The 14,872-nt window shown below is 41.3% G+C and overlaps 1 protein-coding gene across 30 annotated transcripts in view; it reads right to left on the reverse strand.

Annotated features, from left to right (window-relative positions):
• Positions 1–14,872, reverse strand: part of BRSK2 (BR serine/threonine kinase 2) — a 282,398-nt gene that overhangs the window by 133,386 nt on the left and 134,140 nt on the right. For all 30 annotated transcript variants that reach the window (XM_085548415.1, XM_032444841.2, XM_085548405.1 and 27 more), the window contains exon 2: positions 14,225–14,319. In XM_085548415.1, the coding sequence (XP_085404541.1) occupies positions 14,225–14,319 (95 nt within the window). The remainder of the gene's footprint in view (positions 1–14,224; positions 14,320–14,872) is intronic.

Raw genomic sequence — 14,872 nt, forward strand, 5'->3', positions numbered from 1 at the left:
GCAAACCCTAGCTTTCAAGACCCCTAAAGTAACCGAAGCAGAGGAAAAAACACAACCCCACAATAGTACAGAAGCCAGCACTACTTAGAGTTTGCTTCCACCAATCCAACCCTTTGCCTGCTGCCTCACTGCAAGAGCTTTACCAAACTTCTGGAAGAGCATGAGGAGAACAATCCCGAACACTGCAGACGCCACACTCGTATTGATGTGATCTTGATTGAAACTCCTGAAGTCTAATACCAGTGTGCCTCAGGATCAGTGAAAAGACAGAAGATTTTTGAGAGGTCAGAACTTTGCTCCTACACACTGGGCCAATGCACCACAGTGCTGTAGGATACTGCTCCTCCTGCAGCAGTAATGAAACCTCAGAAGAGCAGGGTTTGAGTTGAGGGCTGCTTAGTCTTCTGCAAAACTGGCAGTCTTAGCTGAGATGAGACTGTCGCATGTAGCTGAAGAGAGAAAATGTGCTTCTGGTCAACCAGCTAGTTGCTCACAGTACTTCTGACAATGCTGTGACATAGAAAACTGCTCAGAAAGTCTGATACACTACTTGCACAAAAGAAGAGTAAGGCCAGCAGGAAAGGATGAAACTGTCAGTAAGTACATCACTTGTTCAGCTTATAGTGGATGGAGAAAGAGAAGGAAAACCATGGAAATTAACCATGGATGTTCTATCAGACTATAACCAGAGCCCAGAGTGAGACAGCAAGCAGATTTTTCCTGTTTCTCATGGAGAAGTGAATAATGCAGCTTCAGGTTTTTGGGAGTAACCAATAGTTTATAATGCTGCAGCCCAGGACTGATACATACAAACAGAAAACTGTCAAATCATCCACTAGCTGATTCATCAACATACAGAATAACAGAAATGCAGAGTGCCTGCAGATTCTTAGCATCAGTTTGATGGCAGGGAGGGGAAATGCAAAAGGATGGGAAGACTAAGGCATGCACAGCATACAGTTCAGATGTTAAACTGCTCTGGCAAGAAGAAAGTCTAGACTTTGTCTACAATAAAGTGTTTGATTCTGCAAAGGCAGGCAGGTATTAAGAACTGGTTAACTGAGGGCAAGAGAGAGTGAAAGTAAAAAGTGAAAACAGAGCAGTAAAGGGGATCAAAGCAGCTGCCACAAAGTCTGCTTTCCCTTAGGGTTTCTGGTTATCATTTATAGACAAATATACTTTTCAACTAATCCACTCTGCAGAGCTAATTCCCTGGAAGTACTAGAACCGCTGCTGCCTAACGCACTCAGGAGTTGGTGGGTCAGAACCTGCATAGTGTCTGTTCAGATTCTGCACCAGGGCACATCCACTGTTACACCCAATAAAAAAATGAAGTTATACAGCTGTGATGAAAGCACTGTATGCATATCTTCACTTATCCCTCACAGCAGATGGCCAGCAGACATCCCAGTGCAAGTGCCAGACTTAGCAGTTCGTACGCATGCAACAACGTGTGAACCAGCAAAGAAGAATTAAAGGCAAGTTCTACAAAGATGGAAAATCCTCCTTTCTTAGGTTTTGCAGCCGTGCAAATTCAAGGCAAACAGCTCCTCAGGTAAAATAACATTATCTTCCAAGGTTTGCTTTCCACGGGATTGCCACACTCCCTCCCCAGGAGCTAAACCTTTATAGATAGCAATACGTACAACATTCTGGGTATGTTGTGCACTGCACTGCATTTTCGGAGTCAAAGCACTGTCCTTGTTACTTGTATCCTGTATTTACTGAGGCATGGCTTCAAAGTTTCCATATGAATTTACAAACAACTGATTAAAACTTATAAACCTGTTTTATTCTGGTTTTCCAATCCATCCATTTCTGTGATTGCACTTCACCAGTAAATCCTTCGGGTGAATTCAAGCCTATGGAAAGAGACTAACTTCACCAGCCCATGCAGCCTATGCCCTTTGGTGCTTTGGGTGCAACGTCAAGATCCCGCAGAAATCTCCGTGTTTCTTCTTGCATCACTGTGGCACACACAGAAGAGGAGGTGCCCAGAAGCAAAGAACATTTAGCATAATGAGTCGGATGGGTGGTCAGCAGTTTAAACCAGCCACTTGATGTTACTATAATGAGGCCTCAGTTTAACAGTGGTTTTGCATGCACAGAAAATCCCTCCATCCCAAGGAAATCAGTTAAGAATAAAATGAACAAAAATCAAATCATCTGTTTGAGAAGAAAGATGTTATAGCTTGGAAAATGCACATAATGGATGGAGAAAAAAAAATGTCCATGGATGAATAAAATTATTCCTCATTGCAATAGGATCAAAGAGCCTCCAAGCTTTATCTCACGGACAGCACTGTGTGAATAAAACCCAAATTAAGACCTGCAAATACCTGCAAGTTCAGCTGAATCCAAGAGGAGAATTATGGAATCTTTTGAGATGGAAGGGACTTATAAAGGTCATCTACTCCAACCAGGGACACCTACACTAGATTAGGTGCTCAGAGCCCCGTCCAGTCTGACCTTGAAAGTCTTCAGGGACAGGGCATCCAACCCCTTCGCTGGGCAGCCCATGCCAGTATCTCTTTCCTACAGATCCCCTTTGGGTACTAAAAGGCTGCTCTCAGTTCTCCCTGGAGCCTTCTCTTCTCCAGGCTGCACAGCCCCAGCTCTCAGCCTGTCCTCAAATCCTTCTAGGAAAACTCAGAGCTTATGTCAGTATGCCAGTATGTTTTATACACATTTTGAGCACAGAGGTTTTACTTGAAAAAAAAAAAAAAAAAGAGTTATTTCCATTATGGTTACCAGAATTATATCACATGCCACTTCCTCAAAGGCAATAAACACCTGTTCTGTATCACCTTTTGAATCAGTTAGAAAATAACAATCTAGTATCCATGACCTTCTGTTGAACAGCAACCTTTCAACTAGCACACCCATCATTAGCTTCCCAAGCCTCGATTCCAAGACTAACTTGTTAAAACATTCTAGAGAATGTGCCTTGTCCAAGAAACCCTGAAATATATAAATATATTCTTAGCTTCAATAGGATTCAAATACAGATTTTAAGGTTAGGATACCTAAACATCTGTATATGCACATTGAATTTACCAAGACTTGACCTTTTTGCCAAGCTCTGAATTCCTCATTTCTGCTCAGTCTCTCATTTCTCCAGTAACACTTAGTGCTGTGAGTCTAAGCATTCATAGTCTCTATCACAAGAACACTGCTTAAACCACTGATATATACTTGGTAAAACTTTTAAAACTCACTTTTAAAATTCACATCTACACATGCAAATAAAAGCAGATGATTAATCTGATGGGCTGTTAACAATGTTTGTGTTAGGTCAGGTTGCATTAAACTCTGCATTCAGTAATACAGGAGTTCACAGAATTGGTATGAAACCACTAGCCACAACAGCAACATTTGTGGCATCTTAAGGTTGAGAATGTGCACAAAATAGAGTCCAACTTTGTTCAAACTTTATAAGCTTTGGAAATTAAGGGACCAGGGCAAAAGTACAGCTGTTAAGGTATACAGGGATACTAGAAGTCCTCAGCTAAATGCTGAACTAGGATATAAGGACACAGTTACCAGAGCTGCCAGAGGGCTTATAACCACAGGAGCTATGAAGGACAACAGCAATAGGGCATTCTGTAGAAAGTTACACACAAAATGCTTTATAAAAGCAAGAGAATAAAACAGGATTTGCAATGGTAAATGGACTATTACAGAAACAGGGAGAAAGAAATGAAGACAACATGAATAGTACTGCTGGTCAAAAGATGTGTAAAAATAAGGGGAGAAAAGCCAAGCATCTCTAACCAGATCCGCACCTGCAAAACAAGTGGAAGAGAAACAGACTGTAATGAAAAGGACAGCTGGAGAGATGACATCAGAGGATGGAGGTCAAGCCTCTGTGAGAACCAGCAATTTGAGAGAGTGAGAAATGAGAGACTCAGAAATAGCTAAAATCTCTTTAGAAGAGCTGTGAAGGTATGTCAACATATTCATTATTTCATCCATAGCCTGCTACTAACTGTCCCTCTGTTTACAGAACTTTATATTTAAAATTTTATTTTTTTTCTACCAATTAAACCACAGAAATTCAGTAATCCATCAATCCTACTTATTTGTTCATATGTAAACGCCATTGTAGATTTCATAAATAAGAGACTGACTTAAAAGGTACAAGTGAGCATGCAATAAGTATATAACAAATTGAGGGCAACATGGGCCCTCACACTGCATCTTTCCTTTCTGCTTTGAAAGTACCACTTTCAATGGGTAATGAGAAACAAACAAGAGGTTAACAAAGGACAGATGGGATTTAGGAAGGAAATTCAGGGACAGCTGAGGGAGCAGGAGTAAAGACAGAACACTCATCAAAGAAAAGAGATAAGAACATTAGACTGAGGGGATTTATTTCAGTATATTAGAAAGGAAATATAAGGAGAAAAAACCTCTAAAAAATAACTTTAGCACAACATACTTCACAGCCTGGGGACATTATTCTGCCTCTATTGACAGCAAGTACTTTCTGTTGGACCAACTCCACATACGTGACTGTAGACATGCATGCTATGCTTCTTTCCATGGAGCAACAGCCACTTCCAGTCAGCTACAAGGATCCTGATGGACAGCATGACAGAACATCCAGAACACCAGGACACAGACATTAATTGCTCCAAAAGTAATGCCTTCTACTTATTTCCAGGGAAACTACAGCAGGCAAAAAGAGCACAACAACACTATTTGATAGAGCAAATTTTCAGCTCAAAGCAGTATTTTTCAGCATAGTCACCACCATTATCTATGCACTTTCACCAGCTATGAACAAAAGCCTGCATGCTGTGCTTGTAAAAATCTGCTTCAGCAGAGCTAGCCCACTGTTTCACAGCCACTAAGATGGCATTGGAGACGGAAGTCAGAAGGCATCAAATCCAGACTATACAGTGGGTGTGGTAGGACAGCCCAGCCAAGGCTGACTGACTATGTGATCCATGGTCTCCAAACTGGTATGAGGCTGGGTATTACCATGTTGCAAATGAAAGGTTGTCTTCTTCTTTGGCCTGGCTCTGGAAGTTTGAGTCTTCAAATTCAGTTGGCACCATTATGTAGCTATGAAGATGACAGTTTGTTTGGGCTCCAGGAAATTCAGAAGGATCACCCCTTCCCTGTCCCACAAGGCACTGCATATCACTTAATCCACTGAGGACTGTGCTTGTACTTTTTATTTGATGGTGAATTCATATAACAGCACTCCACAGACTGCCATTTTGACTCTGGCTCATAGTGGTGACATCACATCTTGTCTTCAGTAATGATGCAACTCAGGAAACTGTCACCTTCAGACTCTAATTGGTTCGTTATATCCTGAATACTTGCATACATTCTTCTTTCTGTTTTGGTGTTAGCATTTGTGACACCCACCTGGCACAAACTTTCTGATAAACTAATGTTGCCACCATTGTTTCCAACACACTGAAGCTGATACTCAGGTCCATGCACAGCTCTCTGCCCGTAATCCATCTATTCATGCAGATCTGAGATGCTCTTCATTTAACGGTGTGACACTTCTTTGTGGCCATCCACAACATGGCTCATCTTCTACGTCACCATTGCCACTGCTGAAATGTGCCACCCATCATTCCACTGTGTTGATCTCCACTGGTTGATCTCCATCAGCAGGTGTCAATGAATGTCAATGAGTTTTCCACATGAAGAAATTAATGACACACCACTGATTCAGCTGCACTTCGATGTCAGACACCATTTAGTCAGCAGAAGGGCAATCTGACATTTGTCACATGGCAACGAAACAAAAAAGAATACCGACAGGAAGGTTCAACTTCTACCATACCACAATCAGACATTGTGGGTCAACATAATAAATGGGAGGCATTACTTCTGGAACAGCTCTCATAGTCCACTGGCAATTCTTCCAGGAAAACCGTACATGTGTAGCACAACCCTGTCAAAAATTGCTTCAGATGCAATAGGGAAAACTAGTGATATCCCCAATTCCTTGTACATCAGTTATAGCAGTTTATACACATTCTGGTGGCAATTCATTTTAGTCGTATAGAGTTCTACAGCAATTTCTTGGGATGTGGAAAATAAGCTAAATACACACCCCACTGAAAGTCAAGAGCATTCATTATAAGCAGACATGAGAAGGAACGAGGCATTCCGGTCTTGTTTATACATTTTGCTATTATTTATTTATTGCAGATAGGTCTGCATTTGAGAGAAGCAGATGATGCATGTTTCTATGTTCTGAAGCTGCATGATAACTAGAAGTAGAAACAACTAGAATCACACTCCGCTGTGTTACCCCTTGCAATGCTGACATTTCCTTACTACTTTCCCACTGCGTGTACAGAAGAAATGGCACTAGTTGCAAGAGCTGCAAGCAATACAAGAATGCTTCTGCCTGCGGTATATGCTAGAAACAGGACCAGGAATAAGTGGTTATGTATTTCTTCCATCAGATTTTCCTTCCTGAGTGTTGACAACTGTTCCTAACTGTCCCCCGTCATACCAAAACATTCTAAATCACGATTCTGATGGTAAATTTAGTAGAAGCTGGAGCATTGGTCCCTGATTTCCAAAAAGGACTGGGACTACATGACTTTTTAAAGGAGTTATCATTGAACACTCCTAAAAAAGCCAGCCAGAGTCTGGGTGTGGCACCCCAGAATTTCTTGTCACTTTCAGAAGTCCCTTTTTCCTCCAGGGGAAATGCATGATAACATAACAGAGATGTTACTGAGCATTACAATCATTATCTGCTGAGACTGGAACAGACGCAGAAGTTCAAGATTAAATTCATTCTCTCCTTCCCTATGGTTTACAGGGAATTATGGCAAGATCTCTATTACTGCTCTCATAGCACAAAGCCATTGCTGCTGCCTCCTCACACAGCGGCAGAGCACACCATGCTACATTACACCTTTTGGCTCAAGAATATCAGGTGTTCTGACTGAGCTGTGATTGCTTTTCCCATGCTGGAGCAGAATCAACTATGCCATAACTGCAATTCCATCCCTACATGGTAGCTGGACCTACAGAGCACAGGCTTCAGCGCCCACAGCATTAATGCGCCTGAAAGATTCTCTTTAAGAGTTGGAGGAGAAACACCATTTTGTAACAAACATCAGGTATCTCCTCCATATGTGTAGCATGCGTTTCCATAGGACAGCAGCAGAAGGCAAACAACAGCTTACTGCTATAACAGTGTGCTTCAGGAACAAACTAGCATATTAGATACATGCCCACCACAGACTGGGCACCTCAGGATGCCAGGATGAAAAGTATTGAGTTCAGAAACAGCAGCTGGTAAAAGAGGAAATGCCCAAACTCCTGAAAACTTACCACAAGAGAGGTCAGCCTGGTCCTGCAGCAGCAAAACAAACCCAGATCACACTGTGTCTAGCTCCAGCTGACACTTCTGGAACTAACAATTACATGCACAAGGACTGAGCTTTTGCAGATTTTCCTGCATTTATGCCAATTATTTAATAGTACATATCACAGAAGTTGACCCAGTGGGGACTGGTTTACACTGAACAGATTAACAGCAAAACAACTTTTAGGTTCAATATTAAAATGGATAACAAAAAGAGCCTGCATCTCCTAAGTAACAGTGCAATGCTTGGCTTTAGCTCACAGTCGCGCTAGTCAGCATATCCATTATGCATTATTATATCCTAATCTATGATTAGGTGTCATTTTATTTGGGTTAGGAAACTCTTATAACCTACACTGAGCTAAGAAATACTGGTGGCACAAGGAATCATCTAATTGTTTCAGAAAAAACAAAGTTTTTGTCCAAATGGCTTACCTTTTGTAAACAGGGATGGACTACATCCCTTAAGTGGGATGGATCAGTATATTGATGTCTGCAGTGCTTATTCTAGATGATAGATGTGGGGTCAAACACCTGAGTGAGCTCAGTCAATCTGCTTAAAGATTGATGTCCCATTACTGCTATTGCTCTTCTGATGTAATGCTGGTTCTCTTCCCACAAGAAAAGATCAAAAGACTCAAAATGTTCCCAGACAAGATCATGGAACATGAAATACTGACCATTGTGAAATGAAGTCTTTCCATAAATACACACCAGTAAAAAATGCGCTTGCTGAAACACCTTAATGAAATCAGTGCACAGCCCTGAGATGCATGGCACTGAGATGCCACCATCTTTGTCCTCCTGAACTATTTACGCCCTCTGCAATGACACTGAGCAAACTCTGGCCTGGTAGAATCACAAATGCAGAAACCTATACTGTTATTCTGGTGCTTATAGGTGTGACTTTAGCATGGTTTGGTCAATATTGCATTCACACTTCTAAGTGCATCTAAGTTTCATTCTGAGTTTTGCTTTCTGTCCAAGAATTTTTTTGAGTAAGTTATATTTCTTAATGAGCTGTAGAACTTAGAGATTCTATAGTTCAGGCCAGAAAGCATCCTCACCTGCTCCCTTTCAGCTTTGAAGTTACTTAAACAAAACTTTGTTAACTCCTTAAAGATTTAGGGAATTCTTTTATTAATAACTTAAAATGCATTTCCTATCTGTAAATGCCACAAGAGGCTGTGCTGTGCTAAATGTGCTGCTGCTGGAATACGAACAAGGGCCAGTGGGGCAGGGGGTGAGGGCGTGTTTGTGTGCTCCTGTTCTTCGATGGGTGTCGATCATTCCTGGAGTTTGTTCACCACCTACACACAGTCAAACATGCAGACAGACACGCACACACTCCTAATCTGCTGTCTTGCAGTGCTAAAAGCAGATAAGCAAGTGGTAATGCTCTAGGCTAAAGACGAGCCAAACCAATGATGAGTGCATGTATTAGTAACAAGCACATGCAGCAAAAGTGCAAGATTCATGGAAGTATGGACATACTTATCTGCTGCAACTTCTGTGTTCAACAGCAGGTAAAAAACAGGACTGTCAGAAAGTACATGTATGTTTTGGGGAAATTTAATTTCTTTCATGATTTCTTTTTTCTTTCCACAAATTTAAGGTCATCTGGGTTGTTCTCCTTTTGCAGCAATACAGCAGCCAATCAGAAGAAAAATAGATGAAAGCCAGCAAGTTAGTACAGTGTTTCTTAATCAGGGAGTTTGGTGAATGCTTTAATGCCTTTTCTTTGGGACTTCTATTTAATATATTTAATCAATACTAAATAAATAAATACATTAACTTTTTTTTCCTATTTGCTGCTTTGAATACAACGCTCTTCAGCATCTTCTGTTCCAGAATACCAGATCAATTTAAACTAATTTCAACAATAAAATTATATAGACTCATTTCTTTGTTCATTTGTATCCAATTGTAGGGGGTATTCAGAGGGATTCAATAGCAGCTTAACATAACTTTCACTGCAATCAACAGTAAGATACTGAAATGCTGCAGCTTAAAGAAAAGAAAGGGATTAGTGAAGAAATTTATATATATATATGCTTAATATTATATACATAAATGTATATTTGAGTTGGTTATATATGACTTCAGTAGCCTCACAAAACTATCTTTGCTGTGATCAAAGCTGAGTTTAAACAAAGCTGCCCCATTCAGTCAATTTCTACTTTGTCTCAGATTTAGCTTCTCCTTGATGTTATTCTAATCTTTTGCTAATCATTTCTGTAGACCAGGCTGAACGCAGCTAGGTCAGCCAATATCATGATCTTAAAATTTATCCTAGAAGTCTGAAAATGAGGTATTCCAAAGCGAAGATGTTGCTTTCAAGAATTCCCTTCTTTGACTTACCTTGGAGAAGCCTAGATTTCTCTTCTACAGATAGGTTGTACAAGCCTCTCTCTTTAAACTCCAGATAGAGATAAGTGGCTTTCTATAGATCTCAAGTGATTAGAAACTCATAGATTTATGGATTTTGAGGCCAAAGAGGTTGTTTTATTAATCTAGTCCATGCTAATGCATAGCATGGATCAGGAAACCACCAATAATTTCTGTACAAGTAAAGCAGTCAATGCTGAACTAAGATCTAGGATTTAGAAACCACACAGCAGTTTAATGCAAAGCTCAAAACAGTCCGAACATTTCTACTTTTAATCTGTCAACCTGCAGCTTCCAACTATTAGCTTCCAATAAGCTTTGTGCCCACAAGACAGAAGTTTTCTTCTATTATCAAATGCCTATTCTCCTTATCAGTATTTACAAACCATGGCTAAGTTTTCTCTTAACCTTTACACTGATAAACTAGTTAGACTGAATCCTCTGAGTCTCTCATTAAGCATAAGCTCAGACTGTTTACTATTCTCTCAGATCTTTTCTGATCTGTTTCCTATTTATAAAACATTTTCCTTGAAGAATGGACGCCTTGACCAGACATGCTGCACTTTCAGCAGTTTTTGTACCAAAACAATGACACTTACTGCATAACTTCCTATAGTAAAAGGAGGAAAGACAAAGTAAAAAGAACAAACTCACAGAATGGTAAGAAAAGAGAAATAAAAGGGGTTAAATAGGAGGCAAAAATTACTAATAGAAAACAACGATGGAAGAAAATAAAGTCTAATATGGTGCAAAGCGTTACCTATTTATATGTGTGCTTTACTAAGTTATCTTGTCTGCTCTAAGAAGCTAACAGATGAACCTGCTGCTCATCCCTCCATTCAACTGTTTCGGGAAATTACTGATTTCTGATGCTGGTTGCATGTTCCTCCCTGACTGAGAATGCACAGTTTTGGAAGTCGAGCTCATTAGCACCACAGGGCTATAAAACAACTAACCTCCCCAAAACCCAGCACTCTCCTTTCTAGCCAACTCAAGAGAGGTGCAGAAGGGACTGTGTTTCTTTCCATCCCCCAGCCTTGAAATACCTGCCTTGCTTCAAGGCTGGCACTGAAGGTTTCAGTCAGAATAAACAAAAGGCTCATACGCACAAAGCACACATATGGAGCCCTGGGCTTCACTCATCAAGCCTGGGACATCTGTGTCTTTCTCAGGATCTCTGCGTGTTCAAATAATTAGTCCAAGGCCAGCTGTCCCCTTCTTGCTCTTCACCCTTTATGCTCCCATTGCTTCTACTATCACTGCCTTTCCAAAGATTATTTTGTCTGACAGATCACCAAAAGATAATCTAATTCTTTCTGCTTATTCTTTGGATGGAGGGAGCAGCCAAGGACTGGTGAGGTGGTGAAGAGAAAAGAAAGGACTCCTTTGACTCCTCCTTCCCAGACTTCTGTACATTTCCAATCAAGCTTTGGCCACATCAGAGGAAAGACTGACTTGAACTCTCATATTCAGACGTTAAGAACTCCAAATGCTCATGCTGGTACTCAAAATGCAACCATCAACAATGAGCCTGTGTGCTCTATGAGCAGTTAGCTCATGTATTCTGGGCCCAATTTTCTTCACTCCGAAAGCAGTGATTCAGAAGTAATTCAGTGAAATTAATGAACCCTTCGTAATCTCAACACGCTCCCTGTAATCCAGTCATTTCTGAGGCCTTTCTACTGATCTGTGTCAGAGCACGCAAAAGCTCCCTCGGGAGGCAGGTCTCCAGACCAGCAGGCTTACTCAAAGCACGGCTGAAGAAACCCAGCCCAGGTACTTACAGCTGTGAGATAGGAGCAGTGAGAACAGAACCAGGACTTCTGTTCTCATCTGTAAAATCTGTAGTTCTGCCCCAAAACAGCACTCCTAAGCAGGCCCCAGCTGGAGCTGGGAAGGGAACACTGCTCCTCAGCCTCAGCGAGCAAGCCAGGACACACTGAAGCAGTCAGCTTGCATGTGCAGCAAGCAGCCCTGTCCTCTTAGAGGGCCGCAAGCACACGGATGAGCCATTTACTGCAGCCTGTGCTGCAGCCTGCCTGCCCATGTATCATCTCCATAGCAGCAGTTCTGTTAATTGAGACCAGCTGCTTCAACTCCAAATTCTTCTCTCCAGAAATATTGATACTACTACGTTATGATTAGAAAGCACTTTACCAAATGCCTCTCAATTTTGCACAGCTCAGATGAAGAGCAGCTGCAGAAAGAAGGGACAGTTCCCTGACTGTACAGAATAAAACAAATGCTCACTGCAAAATCACTGGAGAAATGAAGGCTGTAAGAAGTAAGTCAAAATAATGATGGCAGGAGAAAGCAGCCTGCTGCATGTGCTCATGCCTGTCATTTTTGATGTTGAAAGGACTGTGAGCAGACTTCTTCCTTATGCTCTAGGATAAATGGCCACAGCACTGCAGTTTTACAGCTTCATGTGGCAGGTGCGCATATTTGTCAGATCCAGTTTTTCTGTCCAAGGACAGATTAAAGCAAAACCCATCAATCTGGACCTGGCTTGGAATTGCTGCTGTGGTGTTGATTCTGCTCCAGGGCCTGTTCTAAACAGCCCGCTGGCAAAGAGAGTCACTGAAACCAATAAGCTAGTGGGAAGATTTCTGAAGTAGGAATGCCACCACACCACCACGACTTGGCTTCGTTGCTGATTGTCTCCCTGTGGCTGCTGACTCCATGCAGCAGGCTGTCAGCTGGCTGCTTGGCAATGCTCACACTGGGATTGCCGAAAGCTGAAAGCATTCTTCCCCCCCTCAGCCAGGCTGGATTACGCTGGCTAAGAGCACAGCCAATTCCAAACTCACTTAGAAGTCCCAACCCCTGTCTATGACCGTCGGACACAGGGTATTCCTGAAAAGACATCTGGTTGCCGTGTTTATGCAAGAACTGGGCTAACCACTTCAATCCCATCTGTTGTTCCAGCCTCCTGAGTACAGAGAACAGAATCCTTGAAAGAGAAAATCTGGCCATGAATGGTCTGAAATGAGAATCATGATACAATGCCTGGCTTCCTCCTGAGAAGGATGTTGTACAATTTTACAGAAAACATGGCACTCTTCAGCTCGCGGCTGTGTAAATAAGGGCCGAACACATTAATTCATTACTCAGATTTTCTACTGCAACTGGGGTAATACAACAAAACAAAAGCAGAGAGATCACTTTGCTATGCTACGTGATTTGCCTCCTACTCTGAAAATCAGTGAGGTAAATAAAATCTTTTATACTGATACCAGACAGGGAGTCTCTCAGCTCTCACCACACTCATGTTTTTTAAATGTATTCTTACTGTGTTACTCTGGAAAATATTCAAAGTTTTCAGAGTCTCATTCAGATTTTACCTTTCACACACTTAGTTCATTTTCACCGTGTTCCACTCATCTAAGAGAATTTCACTCTAAAGCTGCAATTTTCTTACCTACTTCACTTTCTAATTTCTGGTCTATACTAGAAGACTGCTTTAATCTACAGTACTGCAGGAGACAGAACACTTCAATGGAATTTCAGAAGGGTAAGTCTGAGCATGTTACATATAAACTTTACACTAACATTCATTAACTGCATATTCCTTTAATCTTCATTTTCTTTCTGTTCCTAGTAAAGTTGCCATACCTACTTGTGACAAGTAACAGCAGTGGGGAAAGATCTTTGCTGTGTGTTATAACAGGGAAGTTACCTTGACTTTGTGTGTGGATCCATCAGTACATTTTGCAAGTGACAACTTGATGGAATTCTGTTGATTACAGAAGTTGTGCTCTCCCACCCAACCTGAATTCAGCCTTGCTAGTCACCAAATCACATGAATAAATTCTTGTTTTGTTTTTATATATATTTTTTGTTTGCTTTTTAATTTTTAGACTTCCAAGATCTGTCAAGTGACACTCGTATAAGGAGACACATATCACAAGATCAGGTAAAAAGTGAATGAAGCTGTTCTGAACACTACAGTCATTGTGACCATTGGGACTCCTTGACTGTTTCTAATAACACAGCTCTGAGGATTATTACCAGAATTACAACTGCTTAAAGCACGTGTGGAACTTGGTGCATCAGATAACAAACACATGCAGCAAGAGTGAGCAGGGGGAGCATTCCAACAACAGACTTGCCAACCTCACTTAAATCTTTTCCTACTAACACGTAAAGGCCTCAGTCTGTCTGCAACATACCACAACTACCATGCACTGCTCCTGCAGTGAAATAATGATGCCCAACACACAGCTGCCCCAGCAGAGAAGCAACAACTCTACATCTGACCTCTAGTTTTGTTGTCCAAGCACAGGCACACTCCTATTTCATTCAGCTGCCCTAACCTCCCCCATAACTGAATTATTTTTATTATGCTTCACATAATCCTAGTACTGACAGGGATGTTTGTTAAACATAATTAAAGATATTAATTTTGCATGGAACAAAAGACACAGAGCCAAGAACTTAATTTTTTTTTTGTTAGATCTCCTATTAGAAAATTACCTTCATTAGCACCGACTCGCTGAGCTTCTCTCTGTTGACAATTTTTATCGCAACCTTCTGACATGTGACACAGTGAACCCCCAACTTCACAAGCCCTGTGGGAGAAACAGAGCAAAACAGAAAAAAAAAGAACTGGTTAGAGCTATCCACAGTTGAGATTTTTCCTAATAGTACATTACTCAGTAGTTGTCAACTTATATTCAAACAAATATCCATTAGACCCTCCCCCTGCCAGATGAAGTCTTGTGAATAACAAAGACCCTAAAGCCCACACCAGGACCACTTGTCAGTAAAGATGCCAGCATCCTCAATTCTGCTGCAGTTTCATCCATCAAAGCTGATCTTTGTTGAAATACATTCCAGCTCTCAACCTTTCAAAGAGTGTTCTACCAGTTCAAAGTAAAATTCTGCCGATTTAACTGCACTAGGTTTGGGGCTTTGCCAACATCTGGCATCACTGAAAGCTCAGAAAGCAACAGAACTAGATGGTCAAGTGTGTGCAGTGCGCACATTGCTACCACATTAATTCTAGCCCTTCCCAAACCTTCCACAGTTACAATCAGAAAGCACTTGAGTTTTCTCCTGCCGTTATGACTTACTCTGTTGCATGAAGTTCATGCTGTGCTGAATACCACAGAGGAATGGAGG

The sequence above is a fragment of the Coturnix japonica genome, chromosome 5 (genome assembly GCF_054131305.1).
Source record: "Coturnix japonica strain WE chromosome 5, WE-NBRP24, whole genome shotgun sequence".
NCBI classification, from domain to species: domain Eukaryota; kingdom Metazoa; phylum Chordata; class Aves; order Galliformes; family Phasianidae; genus Coturnix; species Coturnix japonica.